We start from the raw sequence: 23,539 nt of genomic DNA, 5'->3' as shown, positions 1-23,539 counted from the left end.
TCACCTCTATAGTTATGATTATATTGGGGGAGTGGGGAGGGCGGATGGAGGGAGGGGGAGTATGATTCTCATCAATTTTGGCAGTCATAATGTATCTAGCGGTATTTTGTTGCTATGATATTCATGTCACTCTTAATGTCTAGTCCAAATTAAGTGTCTTGGCAAATCCATCTCCAGAAAGGGACAGAAGCATTGTCAGCGAATCCTTATATCAGCTTCTCCCTGGGAGTGTAACTCCCACCAGTCTCAGGCAGTACATCTAATTTATTTCCCAATATATTTCTGGATTAGTATCTCCATACTACCAGTGCCAATCACACGGTATGTCCCGTGGAGGATTTGCAAACATGATCTGATCATTTAAATAATACAGTTTAATATAGCTTTTCACCCATATTACATCATATATCCATAAATAGATTATAAATCAATTTTTGCATGTAGAATTGCGTCTTCTGAGTAATGCACATAGATGCATGTTTGCTGATGTCCAACGCTACCTGGACAAAGAATGGATGATAAAATTACACTTTCTGCATCATCTGCATGTGATGAGCAATGAGGGGTTAATCCGCTAAGCAGTTAATTACAATGCCAAGAGTAACAATACGCTCTTTCTCTAATACAAGGTCTAGCCTTTCTGAAGTCTTCCTTTAAGTCATGGTGACACACTCAAAACATTACATAACATATAACAGTGTACTGGGAAAAGTATGAAGCAATAAAATATGATTGTACAAAGTGAAGCGGAAACGCAACGTAATATTGAAAGCGCCCTGCTGGCAACAGCTATAATATGCAAATATATACAAACAAATATGCAAATTATCTAGGTTAAACATGCTGTGCAGGAATGTGCTCACAACAATAGTGAGAGAGGAAGACTTCACACACACTGTTAATGGCACTGAGACTTTCAGTTATGTTATACAACTAAAACAGTACAAACATTTTTGGAATGTTTTTCAATGCATCTCCTTAATATGAAATAAAACAGATCATACTTTTATTTAGCAAGGGTTAAATCTCTGAATTTGACTCCCACGTGTCATTAGCTCATTGCAGAATTTGGGGTCAAATTATTGAAGAAAATTGAAGATCAAATTATGAATTTTGCATTTTTTGGCCAGATTTGGAGACAATTCCTAAATGTTGTACTTTAACCCCTTAAGGACACATGACATGTCTGACACGTCATGATTCCCTTTTATTCCAGAAGTTTGGTCCTTAAGGGGTTAAAGGCACAAAGGGAACTTAACCCTTACATTACACTGTCAAATGAGTAGACACTTTAATATTCATTGTTTGTGATTAGTGATGTCGCGAACATAAAATTTTCCGTTCGCGAACGGCGAACGCGAACTTCCGCAAATATTCGCGAACGGGCGAACCTGGCGAACCGCCATAGACTTCAATAGGCAGGCGAATTTTAAAACCCACAGGGACTCTTTCTGGCCACAATAGTGATGGAAAAGTTGTTTCAAGGGGACTAACACCTGGACTGTGGCATGCCGGAGGGGGATCCATGGCAAAACTCCCATGAAAAATTACATAGTTAATACAGAGTCGGGTTTTAATCCATAAAGGTCATAAATCACCTAACATTCCTAAATTGTTTGGAATAACGTGCTTTAAAACATCAGGTATGATGTTGTATCGATCAGGTAGTGTAAGGGTTACGCCTGCTTCACAGTGACAGACCAAACTCCCTGTTTAACGCACCGCAAACAACCGCAAACAGTCCATTTGCACAACCGCAAACTCCCCATTTGCACAAGGTTGGATACCAAGCTAGCCATGTCCCGTTCCTTGTCCTCACTGATGTCATTGAAGGTCTCTTCCTCCACCCAGCCACGTACAACACCAAGGGTCTCCGAAAGGTGACAACAAGCCCCCTGTATTTTTTTTTAAACGTACACTACTGTTACATCAGATATGAGTTGCACTGGTGTGACACTGTGCCCTGGCAGGCCCTGAAACGCACACGTGTGAAGGAAACTGACTGCTATTATTTCACAGTCAAATTTCTAGTTTTTCTTTTTTAATGTACACTACTGTTACACCAGATATGAGTTGCACTGGTGTGACACTGTGCCCTGGCAGGCCCTGAAACGCACACGTGTGAAGGAAACTGACTGCTATTATATTACAGTCAAAAAAGTTTTTTATTTTTAAATGCAAGCTATTGTGCCCCCAAAACGTTCGTGTGTGGGGGTGCTGGAATGACGTGGGCCAATGGAAGCCTGAATCAACTTTTGGCTCCCACTGCCCCTTTAAGAGCGAGCTTGTGACTTGAGCCGTGCTCCTAGTGCCAGGCGGGCCACGTGACCGATCACTGCGGTCAGTGCACGCGGCGCTGTCAGAAGAGGAGATCAAGACGCATGCGGCTCGTGTGGGGGCAGGAGTGATCCAGCCACGCGCGGCTCAAGCTTAGGAGCCAGGTCGGTCCCAGGATAAAGTAAATACAGCCACAACCACTTATCCCAATCACACACCTTTCCTAACGTCCTATCCCATTAAAAGCATATTACCGCGTATTTAATAAAACAGATAGACCCCCTACTTGATCCAGGTTACCGATCGATGGTTCGATATTCTGAGCCCTCTCTGATTTTACAACTATTCGATATTCCCACAAATTTTATATAGCTTTTATGTTTGTTTGAGACCACCTTAAAAATATTGGATATCGCTAAAAATCATGATCACTATATACTTTCTCTACAAACCTCTATAACGAACCAAACTACTCATCCATCCGCTATACCACTTTACCCCACCTAGAACTAGTGCCCAGTTAAAATACTTGACTCTTACTTACCCACACTCAGTCATGCCACACACATTTCACTACTACTCTCACTGAATCCCTCTGACTACGGCTAAATTCATCTTCTACATCAGAACACTACTCCTAAGATTGGGTTGTATCCATGTCTCGGGTCTTTCATTTAGAATAGGGGCAGCTTCGGTCTCCTTCAACACTGACACTCCAGTGCATATTATTAAAAGATTGGGCAGATGGAAATCCTCAGTCTACAACCGATATATTCCTCATCCCGAGAAAGAAATGAGGAAAGCTTTTAAAAGTTTGGCTTTGTAAAGTTGATGCAATAAGTGTGTTTTTCTTTAATACCTTTTCACCCTCTTTGCATGAACCCGATTTACATATATTACTAATATGTTTCTGAACATATATATTATATTATTCACTCACTCACTCTCTGGGCCGGCCTAAGACATCATGCTGCCTAGGTCCAACGATAAATGACTATGGGGGATAATGTATAATAAACACAGGTTACTGGCTATGGGGGGATAATGTATAATAAACACAGGTTACTGGCTATGGGAGGGATAATGTATAATAAACACAGGTTACTGGCTATGGGGGGATAATGTATAATAAACACAGGTTACTGGCTATGGGAGGGATAATGTATAATAAACACAGGTTACTGGCTATGGGGGGATAATGTATAATAAACACAGGTTACTGGCTATGGGAGGGATAATGTATAATAAACACAGGTTACTGGCTATGGGAGGGATAATGTATAATAAACACAGGTTGCTGGCTATGGAGGGATAATGTATAATAAACACAGGTTACTGGCTATGGGGGGTTAATGTATAATAAACACAGGTTCCTGGCTATGGGGAGAATAATGTATAATAAACACAGGTTACTGGCTATGGGGGGATAATGTATAATAAACACATGTTACTGTTTGTGGGGGGATAATGTATAATAAACACAGGTTACTGGTTGTGGGGGGGTAATGTATAATAAACACAGGTTACTGGCTATGGGAGGATAATGTATAATAAACACAGGTTACTGGCTATGGGAGGATAATGTATAATAAACACAGGTTACTGGCTATGGGGAGGATAATGTATAATAAACACAGGTTACTGGCTATGGGAGGATAATGTATAATAAACACAGGTTACTGGCTATGGGGAGGATAATGTATAATAAACACAGGTTACTGGCTATGGAGGATAATGTATAATAAACACAAACACAAAAAAAAAAGATTGCAGCTTCAGAATTAATCTAAATTTTATGCTGTCTAGGAGGAGGGAGGGTCTGGGAGGGAGGGTCTGCTGCTGATTGGCTGGAATGTGTCTGCTGACTGTGAGGTACAGGGTCAAAGTTTACTCAATGATGATGAATAGGGGGCGGACCGAACATCGCAAATGTTTGCCGTCCGTGGCGAACGCGAACAAGCTATGCGAACCGTTCGCCAGCGAACCGTTCGGGACATCACTATTTGTGATTATATTTCATTTTACAGATTTAAGTGGAAGTATTCCATGTCAAAGTGTTTAGTAAATATACCCCAATGACAACTTGCATACATCTAATTATGCTTTTTTTTTTAATTAATGGCAATATATTTAAAGGGACTCTCCAGTGCCAGGAAACCTATGACCTGGCACTGCAGGTCCCCTCTCCCTCCCATCCCAAGTTGCTGAAGGGGTTAAAATCCCTTCAGTGACTTACCTTTATCCAGCGTCGATGTCCCTCGGAGCTGGTTCAGAGTCTGCCCACGCTCCTCCGCCGCCGTCATCCCGCGGTGGAGACCTATCACGCATGCGCGACTGGCTGGACCTCCAGCGACGCTATAGCACACAGAATGTGTGCCATGAACCTGGAAGTGCCCTCTAGTGGCTGTCTAGTAGTAGACAGCCACTAGAGGAGGAGTTAACCCTGCAATGAAAATATTGCAATTTATGAAAACTGCAATATTTACAGTTGCAGGGTTAAGGGTAGTGGGAGCTGGCACCCAGACCACTCCAATGGGCAGAAGTGGTCTGGGTGTCTGGAGTGTCCCTTTAACAACAACTTACAAAAGCTATAGTTCTCTTGTCTGCCTCCTTTGCAAGCCCTCCCCTTCTAACTCCGCCCAGACTTTCTGTGGCTGTCCAATCATAGACTTCCCAATGCAGCTCAGTGAGAAGTCTTTGTAAGGCAGGCGCTCTTGGCAATAGCTGCCTCCTGAGCTTATCTCCACTGAGCTAACCAAACCAGGATGTTGGGGAAATATTGAATTGGCTGAGATCAGTCTTGATAATCTCAGCCAGAGGAGCAATGGCGGCTGTAGAGAGACAAGTGGTCTTGGGAAAATGAGTAAAATCATTTTTAAAAATGTATTCTGGCGTGGGGAAGGGAGCTTGATTTTACTAGTTCATTTTACAGTCTAGGATTAGGAATACCTGTTTGTTCCTTTAATAGAGTGTTCCTTTAACAATGCCTTATGTTTTTCTTGTATGTTTGCCATTATCAGTAATTTATAACATCACTCAACATGCATTATTTGCATCAGAAAATAAAAACCTTCCCTTTCTGTGTTTATGTAGTTTATTTTACTTTAAATCTTAACCTTTAATCTGCTAGTATAGAGTAAAATTGGACTTCTCAATAAAGTGGATTTTTCCATTTCGTACCAAACTCTCCTAAGTCTAATGAATTCTAGATCCTGTGGGACTTGATAGCTGGCATGATTGTAATAGTTTGGGAGCTAATTGTCACAGAGAAAGCAGACCTTACGTTTTTTTCTGTAAATAACATTTTAGTCCATTGGAATATATTACTTTTTAATGCAGTGTATATGTTTTTTATTTTTTACAATGTCATCTTTATTAGAAATGTGTTGATAAGAGGTCTGCTCTAAAGCGTTCAATAGACTTAACCAAATTCTGTCCCTCGAAGTGTTAGAGAATATCACAATTTTTTTAAAGAGACTCTATGTTAACCTTTAACCCCTTAAGGACACATGACATGTGTGACATGTCATGATTCCCTTTTATTCCAGAAGTTTGGTCCTTAAGGGGTTAAAGTGGCTCTGTCTACATTCACTGTCCACCCTCCAGTCTCTCCATTTTTTCCCAAACCGCCATTCATAATTAGTGGCCATGGGACTGGGGCTACTCTCCTCTTTTTATGCTTGGCCAGTCCGGTAGGATCTTCATTCATTGTGCCGCTATCTTAGCGTTCTCAAGAAGGCGATCGCTGGGAATCTCCTCCTCTGCCCTTCCTGAGGTGTGCAACCGGTAAGGACCTCTGGCAATTTTACAGTACTGTGTTTACTTTTGGGATTTCGCAAAAGTCAATACAGAGACGCTGGAAGGAGAACACAGACTGACCATTTAATGACATTGATGACAAAGGATGTGTAGCCTGACCAAATCTCCATCCTTTGGGCCAGGAAAACAAAGTTATTTTCTGGGTACTGTAGATCCCTATAGAGCCTCACACCCCCCGCCCCTAAAAAAAAAACTTTGTCACTTATCTGAGTCCAGCATCGATGTCCCTCGGGACCGTCTCAGGGTCTGCCTTCGCTGCTCCCCTGTCGACACCATCCAGCAGGGGAGACCTAATGTGCATGCACAGCAATGGCCACGCTCGCATGAGAACAGCCCCATAGGAAAGCATTATACAGTGCTTTCCTATGGGGTTTTGGATGATGCTGGATGTCCTCATTAGTCAGTTAGGCTACCAAATGTTGCCAGGAAGTGCCTCTAGCGGCTTTATGGTTGATAGACACTCGAGGTGGAGTCAATCCGTAAAGGTAATTATTGTAATTAATTAAAAACTGCAATAATTACCTTCCTATGGTTGGGACCTGGGAATATGCACCCAGACTACTTCAATGAGCTGAAGTGGTCTGGAACCCAATAGTGTCCCTTTAACTTGTGTTATACACAAGGAAAAGTAGCCCTTTTTAGTCTTATGTATAACTTTTTAAGAAAAAATAAAATGGAGTTGCCTAGGGGAACATTTAACACAACATTATTTAAAATAAGACAGAAATGACAGATCCACTTTAACCCCTTAAGGACCAAACTTCTGGAATAAAAGGGAATCATGACATGTCACACATGTCATGTGTCCTTAAGGGGTTAAGGGGTTAAAGGCTATGTTTTAAGACAAAAGAAGCAATTGATGGATGTTTCTAAATCCCAGCTGTTGAAACAAAGTTTCCTTATCTTTCATTTTCTAAATTCACTTGTCATTTTAATGAGCTACAGCTAGATGCCTGCTGGCGCATGATCAATTTTCTGTTTTATAAGTACAGCTTAGTACATTGCGTTCCATCGGTTTACGAATTACAACATCATCTTAAATAGTGTCAATTATTTTTCCGATGGAATTGTTACTTCCAATGTAATTGCTATATTATCTAAGGGTTCTGTCATGAAGCTCTCCACCTTGTCTAACAGGTTAGCTGATTATCAAGTTTATGAATAAGTTAATTTATATCATACAATGTCAAAATCACTCATTGCTCTTTGATTACTTACTTAAAAAGAATAGAACACTTTTTATTTACTAAAATTCTGGCTGCAGTTCAAGGAGTTGGAAACGGAACAAATTCATGTAAAAAACACAGATCCCGTATTATCTTTTCATGCTTTTTGAAATGATCTTTATACATTGTATACATTGCTAGGGGTATATTCACAGGGCGATGCTGTCGTCGTTTTTATCCAGTTGATAGGGATAGGGTTACTGTATAAGAAATTTTACATAAACAAATACTTGCTGCTGTACCGTGAACCTATTTGGACTTTGCGTTAAAATAACACGCACTGGATGACTCATCCTCTCCATATGGAGGAATGTGGTTGTACCTTAAATTAAATAAAAGCATTTAATAAATAGTCAAAAATATTTCAAATGCTTTAACTGATATATCCCTAGAAAATCCAGCAATCGTGAGACAGCTTACCGGTTTCTCTTGTTTGCATATTATTTCTATTGAGTTTCCACTCACTAACGGAGCATCACTCCTCCACCAACGCCACTCACTAACGGAGCATCACTCCTCCACCAACGCAGTTAACCGTACCTCAATTTCCCATTTCTAACTAATTTTATCTCTTCCATGTTAGGTTCCCCTTATTCTCCACCTTCCAGGTCTGTTGGACCCAGATCAGTCTCCTCTTTTTTTTTCTTACACCTTCCCTTCTGTATGGTAAATTTAACCCCTGACTGGCACTGCCACCTCAAAGCCCTTTGAGTGCCAAGGATGACACACATAATAAATGTTTGACATGATTTCCCTAGAGCAGGGGTAGTCAACCGTCGGCACTTCATATGTTGTGGACATCTCCAATGATGCTTTGCCAGCGTCATGGCTGTACGAGCATTATAGGAGATGTAGTCTACACCATCTGAGTGCCGAATGTTGCATACCCCTTCCCTATGGCAATAATATACTCCTGAATTAAATTATAATCACATATCAACACACATAGAACCAAAAATACATAGCAAGTATAAAAGCATACAGCTGTATTACGAAACGCAAGGGGTAAAGCTACTCAATAATACATAGGAAATGTATGGCTTTTAGTAACACATTAAAGCAGGAAAACCCAACTAAACTGAATAAAGGAGAACTAGAGGAGTTGGCCATCTCTGTCTGTCGGAGATTTTTTAAAATCACAACAGTGAGAGATGTGCAAACACATGCGCTCTAAAATACAAGCAATTAGCTAGGATTTCTGTGTATTTTATAATGCTAGTTAGTCCACATACAGTTACAAACAGGGCATGCCTGCAGTCAGTGGTGATAAGAAAGCTCTAAAATAAACATTATGCAGCGCACATCAATAAGACTATTTGGAGTAACAGCTCAGAATGCGTCAGTGATTCCCAATATATGGTACTCTTGGTAAAACAAACTTTAATTATGTAAAGAGAGAGATTAACACATAACCTGATAAAATTTAAACAGAGCTGACTTGGAAAGCAACAGGTCACAGCTGAGCTGTTTTAGCCTTAATTACGCTAGCCAATTTTTAATTTCCTGCAATTTGAAGTTTAGTGAATAAACCCCTATGCGTTTTGCTATACAGGGGGAAGAACAAGAAAATAAATCCAAAACAAGAACTGTTTGTTTTACTGACAAGTCACACTTTTTTATTGAGTCAGCAATCTGAGTAATCACTAAGCTGGTCTATTTGAAGCTGAATCTGAAAAAGAAGGAACGATTATTTTAATTTTTTCACTGTATTTCCTCCAGCACTATTTCCTTGTTACATGCACATATTTTATGTAAGTAAGCTATGAGCTGTTGACATTGAGCTGACTTCTTCCTCCTACAATTATTATTATTATTATTATTTTTTTGTTACATGGCATTCCAAGTTATGATAATTTAAGGGAAGGTTGGTCACTGTCTGTTAACACTACGTGAACCGTGTAGTACTAAACTGAAAAATAAACCAAACATGGACAATTCATTTCTCTGTTTTCTGGTGTTCTAGCAGCAATTCACTCATCCATTTCATGCGGTTTTAATACATTTCATAACCGCACACAGGTGTTCACAAATTGGAAATATTTTAGACCATTGGCTGATGGCACACAAAAATAAACCCTACCAGTCTGAAACACTTTAGGTGGCCTGTTGCTCCCGCTGTGTTGTTTTTGTTTGGTTCCATTAAACTCATTTGTATCATGGTGAGCGCTTGTTTGTGGCGTGCAGTGTCAAGATCACTACTGGATTAACGGATATATGCTCACGGTTGGCTAGATACACCCGTGAGGTCAATGGGATGACATCACATGCATGTCAGATGGAATGCTTGGAACGCAGAACTCACTTTGTGGGCTCCTGTGATTGGATGCACTGTGCAGAAGGAGCCTATTGAGACACCGGGAGTGGGATTTAAGAAGGTGTGAGGATAAGGATGCCAACAACTTGATTTTATTTTGTGATTTTTACCGATTCTATTGGAAGATTTCTGGAGCCCATGGGGAAGTCGCATATCTTGTGACAAAAGGTGAAAGGGGCAGAAACCTGCTGTGTCCAGTTACCAGTGGTGTGTGTTATATGCTGGGAAAACAATGTGTAATTATTTCAGTGTCCTACACTATTAGATGTCTTTTTCTCTCCAGTCCATTTCTAACAAGATCCACAATTAGCTACAATAAATGATGTCAAGGCTTTGTATTTTACGCGCTTTTTAAAATGCAATATATATGCAATATATATCCACGTACATGAAGTGGTGCCTGAGGTGGTGCCATTATATATTTTCTCAACACAAGGAAAATTAGGCACAATGTTCATTATTGGAAATTTTCCTCCGCATTTATTCCCCTTTCGCATTTTGTTTCCTGTATGAAGGAAGTTTAGAATTTGCTCCCCCAAATATCATGTTGTTTGCAGTCCCAAGACCAACATTCACAAACTGTGCGTATTCTGCAGAAATCATGTTCTGATGATTGAGTCTACGATTGCAAATAGTTATTAATAACTGATAAACACAGAATATTCCATTGCAAGATTCCGTCTTTACTTCGCTATCCTTGTATTAATTTACCCTGGCCTTTTAACCCATACATTTATGACAAAATGTGTCCAGATTATCCTTGCTCTATTAAAATATCAGTTTCATTAACCCTGCGAAATATGTTGTTTAGTAGCAGAACCTAGCACTTAATGACACACACATTCAGCACATAACATACTATGATCCATGCATAGGTTAAGGTGCTAGGAGGTCCAATATATTTTTTTAATTGAACGTATCTGCTTATAAATGCCACAATTTGTACCTGCTGCCACAAATTAATTTCCTAATATATTTACTAGAGTTTACGGAAGGAATAAAACATGTTTATTTGGCGGTTTAAATCAATATAAATAAAATAATGGATTAAAAATATTTTAAAATGTACTTCAGAAGTTACAATATTACTTGTAAAATGTCTTTGCGACTTCTGTAGAAGGCTCTGCCCAGACTAGACATAAAATGGACATAACAGGTGTTTCTGGGAGCGTCGGTTTAGTGACAGCTTTCTGCTGAAGTTATAAACCGGTTGTTTTCCAACTAGTCTTCTTTTCAAAAACATCACAGCATAAAAAAAACATTCTTCTGATCCCTAAGAAGTTTGGCCAATATTCAACCTCCCTTAGCTTAGATGGGATACTCATGTAGTTTTCTTGTTTATAATGCCAGGATCATAAGCCAAGAATCATAAAAATATAGATATTGCTATAAACAAACATATCTTTTATAATAAAAAATCCAAACAGAAAGCTAGTCTAAAAAAAAATTGGCATTTGGAGTACGGTATTTTTTATTGTTTTTGTAAACATTTCCTCTTAACCCCTTAAGGACACATGACGTGTGTGACATGTCATGATTCCCTTTTATTTCAGAAGTTTTGGTCCTTAAGGGGTTAAGCTCCTTTCAGAGATTCGTTACGCAGATCATAACTTTGTTGAAGGTGGAATATCATTCCACAAAGATTATAGTGTAATTTAGCATATCGCAAAACAGATTCCCTTCCAGGTGTAAAGGAGAAGAGGAACCACAAAGAACAGGGAACACTGAGTACCAGAAATAATTACTCCTCTTTCAAGAAGAATATTGCACAACATACAAGAAGATTTACAGAAGAACTTCTCAACATGAAAAAAAAACACCCAACTAAACAACTGTAAGACTTTGCAAAACCTACCAGGGTGTATCGGGAGAACAGAACACTTCGTAACCGAGACACACACACTCATTCGAGCGATGCATTCTCTCACTAAAGGTATAGGTAGGTAATTGCTCCGGCTAATAGTGAATTCATTGCTGGGAGCTATTTTTGAGAAGAAGTGAATTGGGAATTGAGATCTAACAAATTCCTATGCATCTTGTAAGACAGGCAAATGGAAACAGTTGGATCATTAGGTAAAGTCAGTACTCAAATGGAAAAAGAGAAAAGCTCTCATGGGGCATAGTTTGCCATATTAAACTTTACATCTAGTGTATGCGGATGACCTGATGTCACTTAAAAAAAGCAACAAAGACATTTTTGCTTTGCAGCCTCTGTCAACTGAAGTAGACCCTTCTCTAGTGTTTATCACCAGAGAAAAATATTGATACAAGTACCTTTGCTATTACAAGATATACAATCCAAGATAGCTGATGATGAGAGGCCCTTATTATATATGCTAAGCAGGGGTGTAATACTAGACTATTATACCCAAGGACAATTTGCCTGTGTTTCAGCACGAGCTGCTTGAAAAATCACCAGAAAATCCAAATCTTTCATCGGGAAAGGCCTGGTTTAAAATCTGATGGAATTTTGAAAGAACTTAAGAAAGGTTTCTTAGTTAATAAAATAAATAAATAAATATAATTGGCAACATTCTAGAGATAAAGAGGCACAAACTAAGTCCAATTCTAATGTGAAAAAAATAAATAAACAATAATTGGCAACATAACACGTAGTCAGTTTATAACAAACCTAATTGCCATTTATATTCAGAGCCATGGCTACCAGATGGTTTATAAACGGAGGAATTTCCCTGTTTGGAGCACCAACTGTCAATAAATGTTTTATTTGAAACAGTATTGCAAAGAACAAAGATGTATTTACTATGGGTCTTCAATCCTACCAGTATGGTTTAAAGTAACACTCTAACGACCATAACCACTACCAGCGTCAGTAGGCAAACTGAGTTCTGACTGGTGCCAATCACTTTCACCGCCGAGAGCCTGGAGCTCCTGCATGGAGCTTCTTTTAACTCTCCGCAGCCTATTTTTCTAAGCCTATGAGCCAAGTCCCACACCACTGGATTTAGCTATATGCAGATAGCTTCCTGCTCTCATGCAGATAGCTTCCTGGTGCCCAGTGGTCCCAGGTAAGTTGTCAAAATGTTAGAAAATGGTTTGACTATTTACACTGAGGGGGGCGTCAGGGCACTCCTGACACCATGACTACTACAGTGTAATATAGAACTATAGCACTATAGGACCCCATGGCAATATGACACAGTGTAATTTTTATTAGTTACATTTAATTATTATATGTCAAATTAAACATGTATTCAGTATGAGGATACTCTGCTCTAATGTTCCAAATGTCATTTTTATTATACATTTGGAACATTAGAACAATATATTTTTTGTTTAATATTCAAAGAATATGTCACCAAAAAAGAATGCCACACATCTATCCACTTTTCCCAGTATGAGAGAAAATAACTTTAACTAGTGCAGTCAGGTGGACAGAACTATATTCAGGTGTTAAATTTGAGAACAAACGTCTGTGAACAAACAATATTTATTTGGGGGAATGGCACCCCTCCTGCTTTCTTAGAAGGTGACTAAAAATAAACAGAATGGATGCTTTTCATTCCTTAGCAATTGTCAAAAACATGGTAGTTTTTTGAATTCCACAGTCAAAATACATTTTAAAGGTGAGGAGAGGTGACTTTAAATCTGTCAGTTTACCCGCTATATTTTTATAAGGGTAAAAAACAGAAACGACTTAAATTCACCACAAAAAAAAAAAGTTAAATATATATTTTTTTTAACCTGGACAACATCATTGTATCTGTGATAGAATTTGCCTTTCTACAATCCCTCCCCCCCAAAAAAAAGTCTATACACACTCCAAGACAGTCTCTGTTTAATTTTGTGGTGTTATCCTTACACAAATTGTGACAATCAAACAGCTGGTGATAAAGGTCCTTGATTAGACCACATACTTCCTAAGAGTAATTATGAAAATAATAAAGAGACTGAAAGTGTTAACTCTTGTATCAGACAAAGTGTCCTCACCATGCAGACCAACCCATCACTGACATAGAAGGCTATGGGAAGATGTTTCGACATGATATTGAGCTAACAAATTCGGATCTCCATTTGAATTATTTCTTTGTATCAGAAATGATCCTGATTCAGTTAAAAGTATTCAGTTAAAAACGAATTAAATTGAGGTCCTTTGCTCCTCAGTCGATTTTTGTGGCTTAGATGAAGCAGATGCTAGAATTCTGAACTCTCTATTATCAAACAGATCTTCCTACTTAAGCCATTAATGCCTTCAGTACAGTCATTAGTTTTATTATGCCAAACTTAACGTGAAGTAAATTACATAGTTATTAAAAGAAAGTAATTTGCTTATTTGCCTTTCATTGCCATCTAACCCAGATAAATTTCAGTTTCAGAAATGTATTTGTTACGTTACTTTGTAACTATATATAGTCATATAAATGGTCATAGTATCCTTAAAACATCTCCCATAGCTCCTCCATATGATTGAGTAGGGCAGTTCTTGTGGATTATGAAATAATAAACAACCCTCGCAACAAGAATGAAAGCCTTCTAATTAGTATACTTGTGCACTATGTATAATACGAACATCAAGCATATGCACATTATTCATTATGACTGTGTAAAATTTGACACATACTTCATGTAAACCACCAGGGGCCCAAATGATGTACTAATAGGTCGAATTAGCTTAGTGACCCATTCTTCAATTCTAAAAGAGCCTCTTCAGTTGCTTTGTAACTTACGACAGTGTACAACAACATCATATTTCACAGTTTTTGACTCCTCCAGTGTTTGAGGGAATCTCTCTGCACTATTAAAGGCAGTGCTGCTACTGTAATTAATTTATTGTGACCTGTGGTCTGCCAAATTCAAATTGCTTGTTCTAACTATTGGGAAATAATATGGGTCCATTGTTAAAGGGACACTCCAGACCCCTAAAGAGCTTTATCTTGCTTAGATGTTTTATGTGTGTCCTTCTTTTTCATTTTACAAAAAGGTTTCAATAGAAAAAAAACTTACCCCAAATACACCCCAAATTGTACACCCCAAACTTACACCCCAAATTGTCAATCATACAACTGGTCCACCTACTTCCTGGTTTGTTTAGCTCAGTGGGGAGATTAATCAGAGAGGCAGCAATTTCCCAGAGCACCTGCCTTGCAAAGACATCTCATTGAGCTGCATTGGGAAGTGTATGATAGGACAGCCACGGAAAGTCTGGGCGGGGTTAGAAGGGGAGGGCTCGCAAAGGCTTCAGTCAAGAAATCTGCAGCTTTTACAAGCTATTATTAGATAAACATACAATGCAAAAATTCATCATAAATATGTGAATGTTTTTATTTACTTACCAGTAATTTTATTTTTATATAGTTTGGTCCCTTTTAAGAATAGAAACCACTACTGTAAACAAACAATATATTTCTTTATAAAGGATACAAGTCAGACGTAAATGACCAAATTAATAAGGAATGCTACGATGAATCAGCACTTAATTGTGATAACCCTTTCTGGATTGCTACAGTGGTTTAATACTAAAATATGTTTTTTGAAAATGTTTTACACAAACTCTCAAAGCCCCTCTTTTAAAATGTATTGTTTTACATATCGAAATAAAGCTGACCATCAACATGATAACATCCTGTTAGTTTAGACAATTTATGTATGGGTGATTTTCAAGCAAACTGATATTTTTGGCGCTTGACCATTGCTTGTCCCAATCGGAGCCCAATATGGTGGTAAACTGCATTTGGTTTTCACAAGGTTTTCCATGAAATGTACGTGTGGATTTGGGAGACTATCCAGCTAACATGCTAATACTTCATAGGTGCTGTATCTTATTTGAAACAAACTAAGTTTGTAGATCATAAATTCTTGCACACCCATGTCAATTATCCATACATCAATACAATTACACATCAACATAGCTTAACTAGAAGAAAGGTTACGAAAGAAATCACGAAATTTACTAGCACGTTTTAAAAGACGTAAAAACCTTTAAAAAAGGGTTGGGTTATGCACGAATATTGCAAATAAGGAGAACATAAACCTAGTAATACTTGACTTGCCTTCTAATCTTATCCTGTTCTACACTGAGCACTTTAAGTTCTTGGTAGGTCATTGTAGGTCAATGAATCACACATTAAGGACACTCCAACATGTTAAATATTATCAGCTGTAAGATAGTCCACAGCCCTACTGAGAGTCCAGGACATCAAGCATGGTAACTGCCAAGTCTACTATCGGAGGATAAAGGCATTTTAATGGGTGTCTGTTATTTGTTGAAGCATCTCTTATGACAATACTTGATTGCTTTGATAGAAGAATTTTCTTTCTTTGGATATCAAGGATATAGTACATTTTCAGTTTAGTTTTATCTTATATCTGTATACATAGCTAAATTCTTCAATTATAAACACATCCAGTGTGCAGGGTCTTCTAGTAATAAACTGCAGTAGAAAAATAAATTAACAACAATAATAATAATAATAATAATAAAATTGTAAATTAATAAATAACCCTGCCTAGAGGGCTATAGGCTACACTTCGCTGATGAAGCCAAAAGTAGGCTGAAACTTTGTCTGGGGTTGCTGTATCTCTTGTGCAGAGAGAGCTTGCCAACATTTCAATTCCGGACTTTACTTATGAGGACAATCAGTACTGTAATGGAACAAGTGAGCAAAAACTATTTAAGACCTAACCAGGGATTGACCGAAGGGCAAGCTATTGAGTTTCTCTAAGCTTTTGTCATTTTTAATTCAGTTTACAGATCAGCAGCTTAAAAAGGAACAAGCAGCAGGATTCCCCCATTAGCTATTTATTATGTAATCTCAGGATCCTTAGGAAATGTGAATCATCTTTTCTGTGGGCAGACAGTCTGTGACGTTGCAGGGCACTGTCTGTTACAAGGTTACAGTAAAGGGGAAGTGTTACATTAAAGGTTAAATAATAAATAAAGGGGGCGGGGCCGGGCCGCCGAGCTGAGCGGCCGCAGGAGAGCTCAGCTCCCGCACAATATGGCCCAATAGACCCATTCCTCGGCTAATTTGGGTTGAAAAAAAGCTCACCACCTGAGGCCTGCGACCCACACGGGCTACCGGAGCCGAGGAGAGGCTTGCCGCGAGGGTTTTAGTCCCTCGGAGGAGAGACCCCTGCTACACCAGGCAGGGGCCTACCTGGCAGTGAGTGGAGTGGACTGCCGCCACTCCACTATCCTGCCCGACGGAGCCCGCACGGAACGCCGGCGGACACGGTCCCGATCCCCCCCCCTCTGGACCGGGGGGGGTGATCCCGGTCCTAGCCACAAAGCCATACCTGGAAGCTTCGCCCGATCACCGAGCAGGCCCAGGCCCAACCCAAGATGGCGGAGATTGAGAGAGCGGGAGACGGACAGCAGTGTCCACTGCAGCATACATGCACCTTGTGGCCAGGCACACGCGACACACCGAGCAATGTATACCCTGCAGAGGCACCCAGGACCAGAAACACACTGGGAGCAAGGCGTTGGCAACCCAGCTCGTGCTGAAACAGGCCTGCAACCCAGCAAAATGCCAAGAGATACTCACCCTGAGACGCAATGCAATGCCCCGACGGCTCCAGGCATGAGAAACCAGCGCAACAGGCAGCCACATCGCCGCACAACACAGGAGCCCTGAGCCCACACACACTGGAAGAGGGCCACATTATTGCAGTGTATGGCTCGCCAACCTGGGCAGAAAAGAGCCACCCAGCCATGACCTGCTTACCGAGAAGCACTCCTTAAGATGGCCGCCGCACGCAAGCCATGTGCGCTACCTGCCAGCATAAAGGAGCTGATCGAGGAGACCATCTGACTATCAGCACAGCTTACCTTAGAGCCGACCACACGGAGACCGGCAGCAGTGAAAATGAAGAGAGCGGGGACAAAACGGAGGAGCAAGTAACCTCTCCTATCTGCACAAGCCAGTCCATAGATGAAGAGAAGGCAGTTAACTCCAGATATTCAGGGCTTGGGACACATTAACGTACTGCTCCACCATAAGCAATTATTCTGCTAGCCTAGTTTCTCCCTCTGCTCGATTTATTGTGGGGGTGCAACCCAGTGGCTATTTTCTTATATTTCTTATATTTTATTCCATCCTGCATCCTATCTAACCGTATAATGCATTCATTGTCATGTTAAGCGTCTGACAATAGCACTAAAGCGACTGATGACGGTAGTAAAGCGACTGATAACGGTAGTAAAGCGACTGCTCACAATACTGATGCGACTGATAACAGTAGTAATGCGACTGACAATAGTAGTAAAGCGACTGAAAATTGAAAATAAACACTGACCAAGTTTTATTACAATGTAAATCCACTTTTAAACTGCGTACTTAAGCTAAAAATAACAAACTCGGGACTTATCCTCTTGTACTTAAAAATATAAAATTGTGCTCTGTTCCTATATACCCCATTGTTACCTATGTTCTGAACCATGCAAGTGAACTGCCGTTGGGGCATCACATGCCTGTATGTTATCTTAAAATGCACTGCAAAAATAAAAAATTAAAAAAATAAATTAAATAATAAATAAAACCCAGAGAAAAATAGATATGGAGTTGTAAAAGTGTCATAGAATACGGAATCACTGATATTTTCTTGATCAATGACTGTGTAATTGAATAAACACTAGTAGTTTGTATACTTTGCTTAAAAATGATTACTTTATTATTTTTCCATAATAGATTTAAAAATAACTGATTAAGAGCTTGTTTTATTTTTTTATAACTGGCATTTTTAAAGTGCCAACATATTCCGCAGCGCTGTATAATAAGGAAAACAATGCGATATAAACAGACCGATACAAAAGGTAGGTGGCCCCGCTTGCTTTCAATTGTTCCTAATTTGTCTTATACATACACATATCTTTTGATTGAGCAGGAAGTTCAGTAGAATTGTGAATTTCACAGGTTTCTACTGCTATAAAAACTAAAAAGTGTTTTTAATTGATAGTTAAATCATGCAAACATGAATAATGAAGCATAACAAGAACAGAAATGAGTATTTGAAACAGAGGCACTAAGTTAAGGAGAAGACTGATTTTATTAGCATTCCGCACAGTTTAAGCGAGGGAACTTCTGTTATCGAATGCTGTAATTCACACGCCTCCAGTAATTCATGGCTCTGGGCCATAGAGTTAATGTAATCTTAACCACACACACTGCTCTATTTGAACAAACACAGCGATCTGATAATGATTATAGTAAAGAAAGGTTTTTTTTTTTTCGAATAGTGTGACACTGTTTTCCCATGTGACATTCTTCCTTTAAATATGAGAAAATCGATTGATGTATGATAGGAAAGTATTATGGGTTAGGCGGTAGGTGTGGGTTAGGGGCATACACATATAAAGGGCACCATGGAAAATATTAGACAGTCTCAAAAATAAATTACAGACTTTTATACTATGTGCACAGGGTGTAAATACTGTGGAATTTGTGGTTTTGTGATTGCTAAATGAATAAATAGCACATATTAAGCAACATCGATTGTGCTGGCTACTGATTTTTTTTAGGCCATTGTAGCCCACCAGAATACATTAAGTCAGCTGTGCTTTCTCTTAATTTATTTTGATCTAAAAAGTCTACTTCACTCCCAATTCTACCTTCAGAGAATATCCTCCAAATCCCTACTTTTAATATTTTAGTGTATTATAATAACCCCGATACCATGCAGCAATGGCCTGCAGACAATAGATGTTTTATGGAACATATTTTTTACGCTAAATTTGAATGTGTACGTCTCCAACAGCAGACTCTAGACATTGTTGAGAATAATGAACAGAGGAGACTCATTTCAGTGAACTTTGCTTTGTCATTGATGGGTCATAAATGTGACAGACAGACAAACACAACAAGACATTAGTAAAAACAGGGAAAAAATAAGCATTGTCAACAACTGTAAAACTGATACTTCACGTTTCACTTCATTAACTTGGGGAGAACAAGACTTATTAAGGGTCTGTTATGGTATCAGTGGGATCAATGGTAACTATAAAACTTTTTCAATCACTTTTTGTCTTAAAACACACAGTGAATGGTTAGTACATAGGATCAATTTCCATTTTATGACTTATAATTAGTTTCCAATTCGCAGGGCATATGCCAGCTATGATTGTAGTTGGATTGTAGTTGGAGAGTTCACATAAATAATGAGTATTTTTGAGCCTACTCTATTTTGACTTTAATTGCATTCGACTTGGGATTGACATAATCGAGCAACCAAATATGTAGTATATTTTCTCAATGTTCAGAAGGTCAAGCTAGTTCAAACTGAAAATGCAAAGTACAGTTTTGGATAGTATAGTGCGGTGATTTCCTTGATATGATATATCTATTATATATTAATTATATATTAATGAGAGGGAGGGCATAATTTGTGCTAATTTAACAAATTCATACATACAATTATTCATAAGTACAAGTTGCACTAACCAAATAGTACCAAAACAGCTTTTGATAATAAAGTAGTTTTGTTGTATAGATCATGCCCCTGCAGTCTCATTTTGCAATTCTCTGACATTTTGGAGTTAAATCATGTTTGCTTCTGTTTATGTAACCCTAGTCACACTTCCCCTGCCTAAGACCCGCACAGCCTGCATGAAAAAAAAAGTTTGTTTTTTTCAATCAGTTCTTACAGCACATTGTGTTTACTTTAGAAGCTCCTGCTAACTGCACTTTAATCACACACAGCATAATGTTGCAGGCTATGGACATAGCAGGAGATGAAACATTCTAAATTAAACATGCTGTGCAATAAAGGAAGTAAATACATTTTTACTTATTTTCAGGAGGTGTTTAAGGTGGCCGTGTCGGTCAAACACAGAAAGGGGTGACTAGGGCTGTATAAACAAAGTGATTTAACATCTAAATGGCAGATAACTGAGCAGTGAGACAGCAGGGGCATTATCTATACACCAAAACTGCTTCATTAAGCTAAATTTGTATGGGTGCTTAGAGTGTCCCTTCAAATATGTATCCTCAGGTAGCCTAATATGCTCTTAGCTAGCATATAACAGGTCTTGAATTAATTTCATTCTTTTTAGAGGGTTTGTTTGCAGGCAATGACACATGAAGCGAGTTAGTTTATGACATGCCGTTAATAGTCCATTATCTCTAAGAGGCAGTCACTCCTATCAATTTTTACTAACAAAAAAGTTAGGTCAACTCGGACATCACTCTCTCTTACCTGAGGACTGTCCATTAAACCTGCACATTTAACCCCTGATGACAGATACCACCTTTTACTGCGGAGTTTTATATCTTTCACTGAAGGTCATGTTACCATTCAGCACACTTTGAGTTACTTTTTTTTCACAAATGTTCATATTCTTACAATATAGTTTGCGTTATTATTTTTAGGATTGAATTGTAGATACCTTCTTCCTCCAGAAGACAGATGTTTACTCGTAGTGACAGCTTTTGTCGTCCAATACATAATGATGGGTTTTTACAATGTCTGGAGGGCATTGATTACAAGATAGTGAACAAAGGTGCACTCGTTGTGTTGACATTTACATAATAAATATACATAAACTGACTGTTTTAGACTTAGATATACTAAAGAAAGTTTTGGATATTCAAACATGTTAATCCAGTAACTATTTAGAATGAACATTAGAGCAAACCATTCAGGTGGTGAATAAATAACCATCTTTTACATTTAATGATCAAACATTTGATTTGCAAACCCAAAGTCTTTCTGATTATTTATACGATAGTATAACACATGATGTGTCAGTTACTACTCTGGGGCTTATGCATAAGGCTGCCCTATTGGGGAACGTTAATGCCCCTACTTACTCTGTTAATAAAACTAAATCCTCTAAAATATGTTCATTTTTTATTCCACTATTCGCAAGTCAGCATGAATGTTAGCACATAAACCGAGATAGAAATTAGCCCGCTCACATATATGAATTGTTCCCGAGGAAGATGTGCTAAACTGTATAACCAAACGGACACAGCGAATATGTGTGCCAAATGTTATAAAAAGTTATATAGTTGACCTGACTGTCCAACACGGCTTCAACCATCACCCCAAAATATAGTTAATTTACCAAGACGGTTGCCGTTAGATAAATTACTGCAAGAATCTATTGCCTCCTTGATAACTCCGATTATTTTTGCAGAAGCTTGGTCAGCTGTCCATTTCCTCCTCTCTGAGATGTCACCAGGCTTAGAGCTATTTTCCACACTATAATTTAAACTATTCCAACACTTATTATCTCCCTAGCTTCTGCCAGTGTAATTTATTTTCATGTCCACTTGTGTCACACCACCTGAATTTTTGGAAACGCACCTAGTAACACTTCCAAAAAAACCAGAAACATCTCCTGCTACTTCCAATAATATATGGCGGAATCTGTCAATCCTTGGATCTAACGAGGCTACAGTTATCCTCTTGCATTCAGATTGCAGTCGTAGGGTTGAACGTCTTCTCCTGTTACTAGATGTGAAGAAGGCATTCAACCAGCTGTATTGAGGTTATTTGAGGACATCTTTGGTAACTGTGTATCATTCCATGATCCTTTCTATAAGCTTCCTTTCAAAGTCACATAGAGTTCATCCAAAATACCGAAGCATCCAGAGAATGAAAAAGCAACGTTTCACTTTTACTACGAGACTTTCCAAACTCTATTCAAGTAAATGCCATAAATCTTAACCATCCCAATCACTCTCCAGCGCTTTTATTGTCCACAGCCTGGTGTTAACACTGTCTCAGTGTGTGTCCTAATTCATATTCCGTAATAAATAACCACTTGCTGCTAATGAATAACATGATACCCATTTTGCACATCTTTCTGTTGGAGGATTTGAAACCTGAGCTGTGTAGCGTTAGTGCCTTTTGTGTAGCTGTGTATCACGGTAACCAAAATATTAGTTGGTAACATAAAAACGAATAAATATTTCTAGATCGGTATGTGTCCATATGATAAAACATTTATTGGTTAACATTGATCATTAACCGTAGTCTGCAAGCTATCAATACTAAATCTGAAAATGGGACAAAATATGCATCTTTACATAGTTAGCCCCCCTATTGTACAGCTATACAGAGCATGTTTGTTCTTTATAAATAACATAGATTATATATATATTAAACACACTGTTCATTTCTTTGTTTTAGGGAGTTCACTGTAAAAGCAAAGATAGATGTAAGTATACGTCACATTTACTATAATTAAAGGAAAACTCAATTTACTTTTTTTTTTGTTTAACAGTTTAGTATATATTCCCTCTCTTTGCATGTTTTCTTTGAGGATTTATTAAATATTCGCTTGCAACAGTTGCAAATATAGTATATGTAGCAACTGCAAGCCCTCTCCGTCCTCCCCTGGAAAAAAAAAGTTTCTGTTATGTGCCGGGGAAATGATCGCTGAGAGATTTAAATTGAGAAGTCATTTAAAGGCAGTCACTGATTGCCAGCACTTGCCTTTGTGTTTTGCTCCATTGAAAGCCTAGGAGAATTAAAAATTATAAAAAAAAAGGTAAATTATAAAAGTACGGATTTCTAACGACGCAAAGAGGACACACTCTACACACATAGAGCACCTCTGCAAGCTGAAGTGTTTTATGAGTTCAGAGTGATTCCTTAAGAGTACATTTTTATTTATTTTTTAAGAAAGAAGTTCCAGGGTACAAAGTGAAGCTCCTTTTGCACAGTGAATATGACATCATTCTCCTGTGCCCTCCATCACTAACACAGAATAGCTTTGCGAGGAAGGATTAGATGATGTGTCCTTCCTTCGGCTGCACTAATTTCTCTAATTCAATGACCACCACAATGACCTTTTAGGGTCTTTCTCTGATGTATTCATTTGGGGGCTTGGGATGTTTTCACAAATAAGCAACATTGGCCTTAATTTAATATTTTGGGATAAGCGTTTGAAATTATTCAAATATTTTTGGATAAACTTTTAAAATTATTTTTTTTT

The 23,539-nt window shown here is 38.5% G+C and overlaps 1 protein-coding gene across 3 annotated transcripts in view; it reads left to right on the top strand.

Annotated features, from left to right (window-relative positions):
* Positions 1 to 23,539, top strand: part of IL17REL (interleukin 17 receptor E like) — a 91,953-nt gene that overhangs the window by 1,542 nt on the left and 66,872 nt on the right. For all 3 annotated transcript variants that reach the window (XM_063445067.1, XM_063445066.1, XM_063445065.1), the window contains exon 2: positions 22,732 to 22,759. In XM_063445067.1, coding sequence (XP_063301137.1) covers positions 22,732 to 22,759 — 28 coding nt within the window. The remainder of the gene's footprint in view (positions 1 to 22,731; positions 22,760 to 23,539) is intronic.

The sequence above is a fragment of the Pelobates fuscus genome, chromosome 3 (genome assembly GCF_036172605.1).
Source record: "Pelobates fuscus isolate aPelFus1 chromosome 3, aPelFus1.pri, whole genome shotgun sequence".
Classification (NCBI taxonomy): domain Eukaryota; kingdom Metazoa; phylum Chordata; class Amphibia; order Anura; family Pelobatidae; genus Pelobates; species Pelobates fuscus.
The sequence above is the reverse complement of the archived record's forward strand: the minus strand, read 5'-3'. Positions and strand labels throughout refer to the sequence as shown.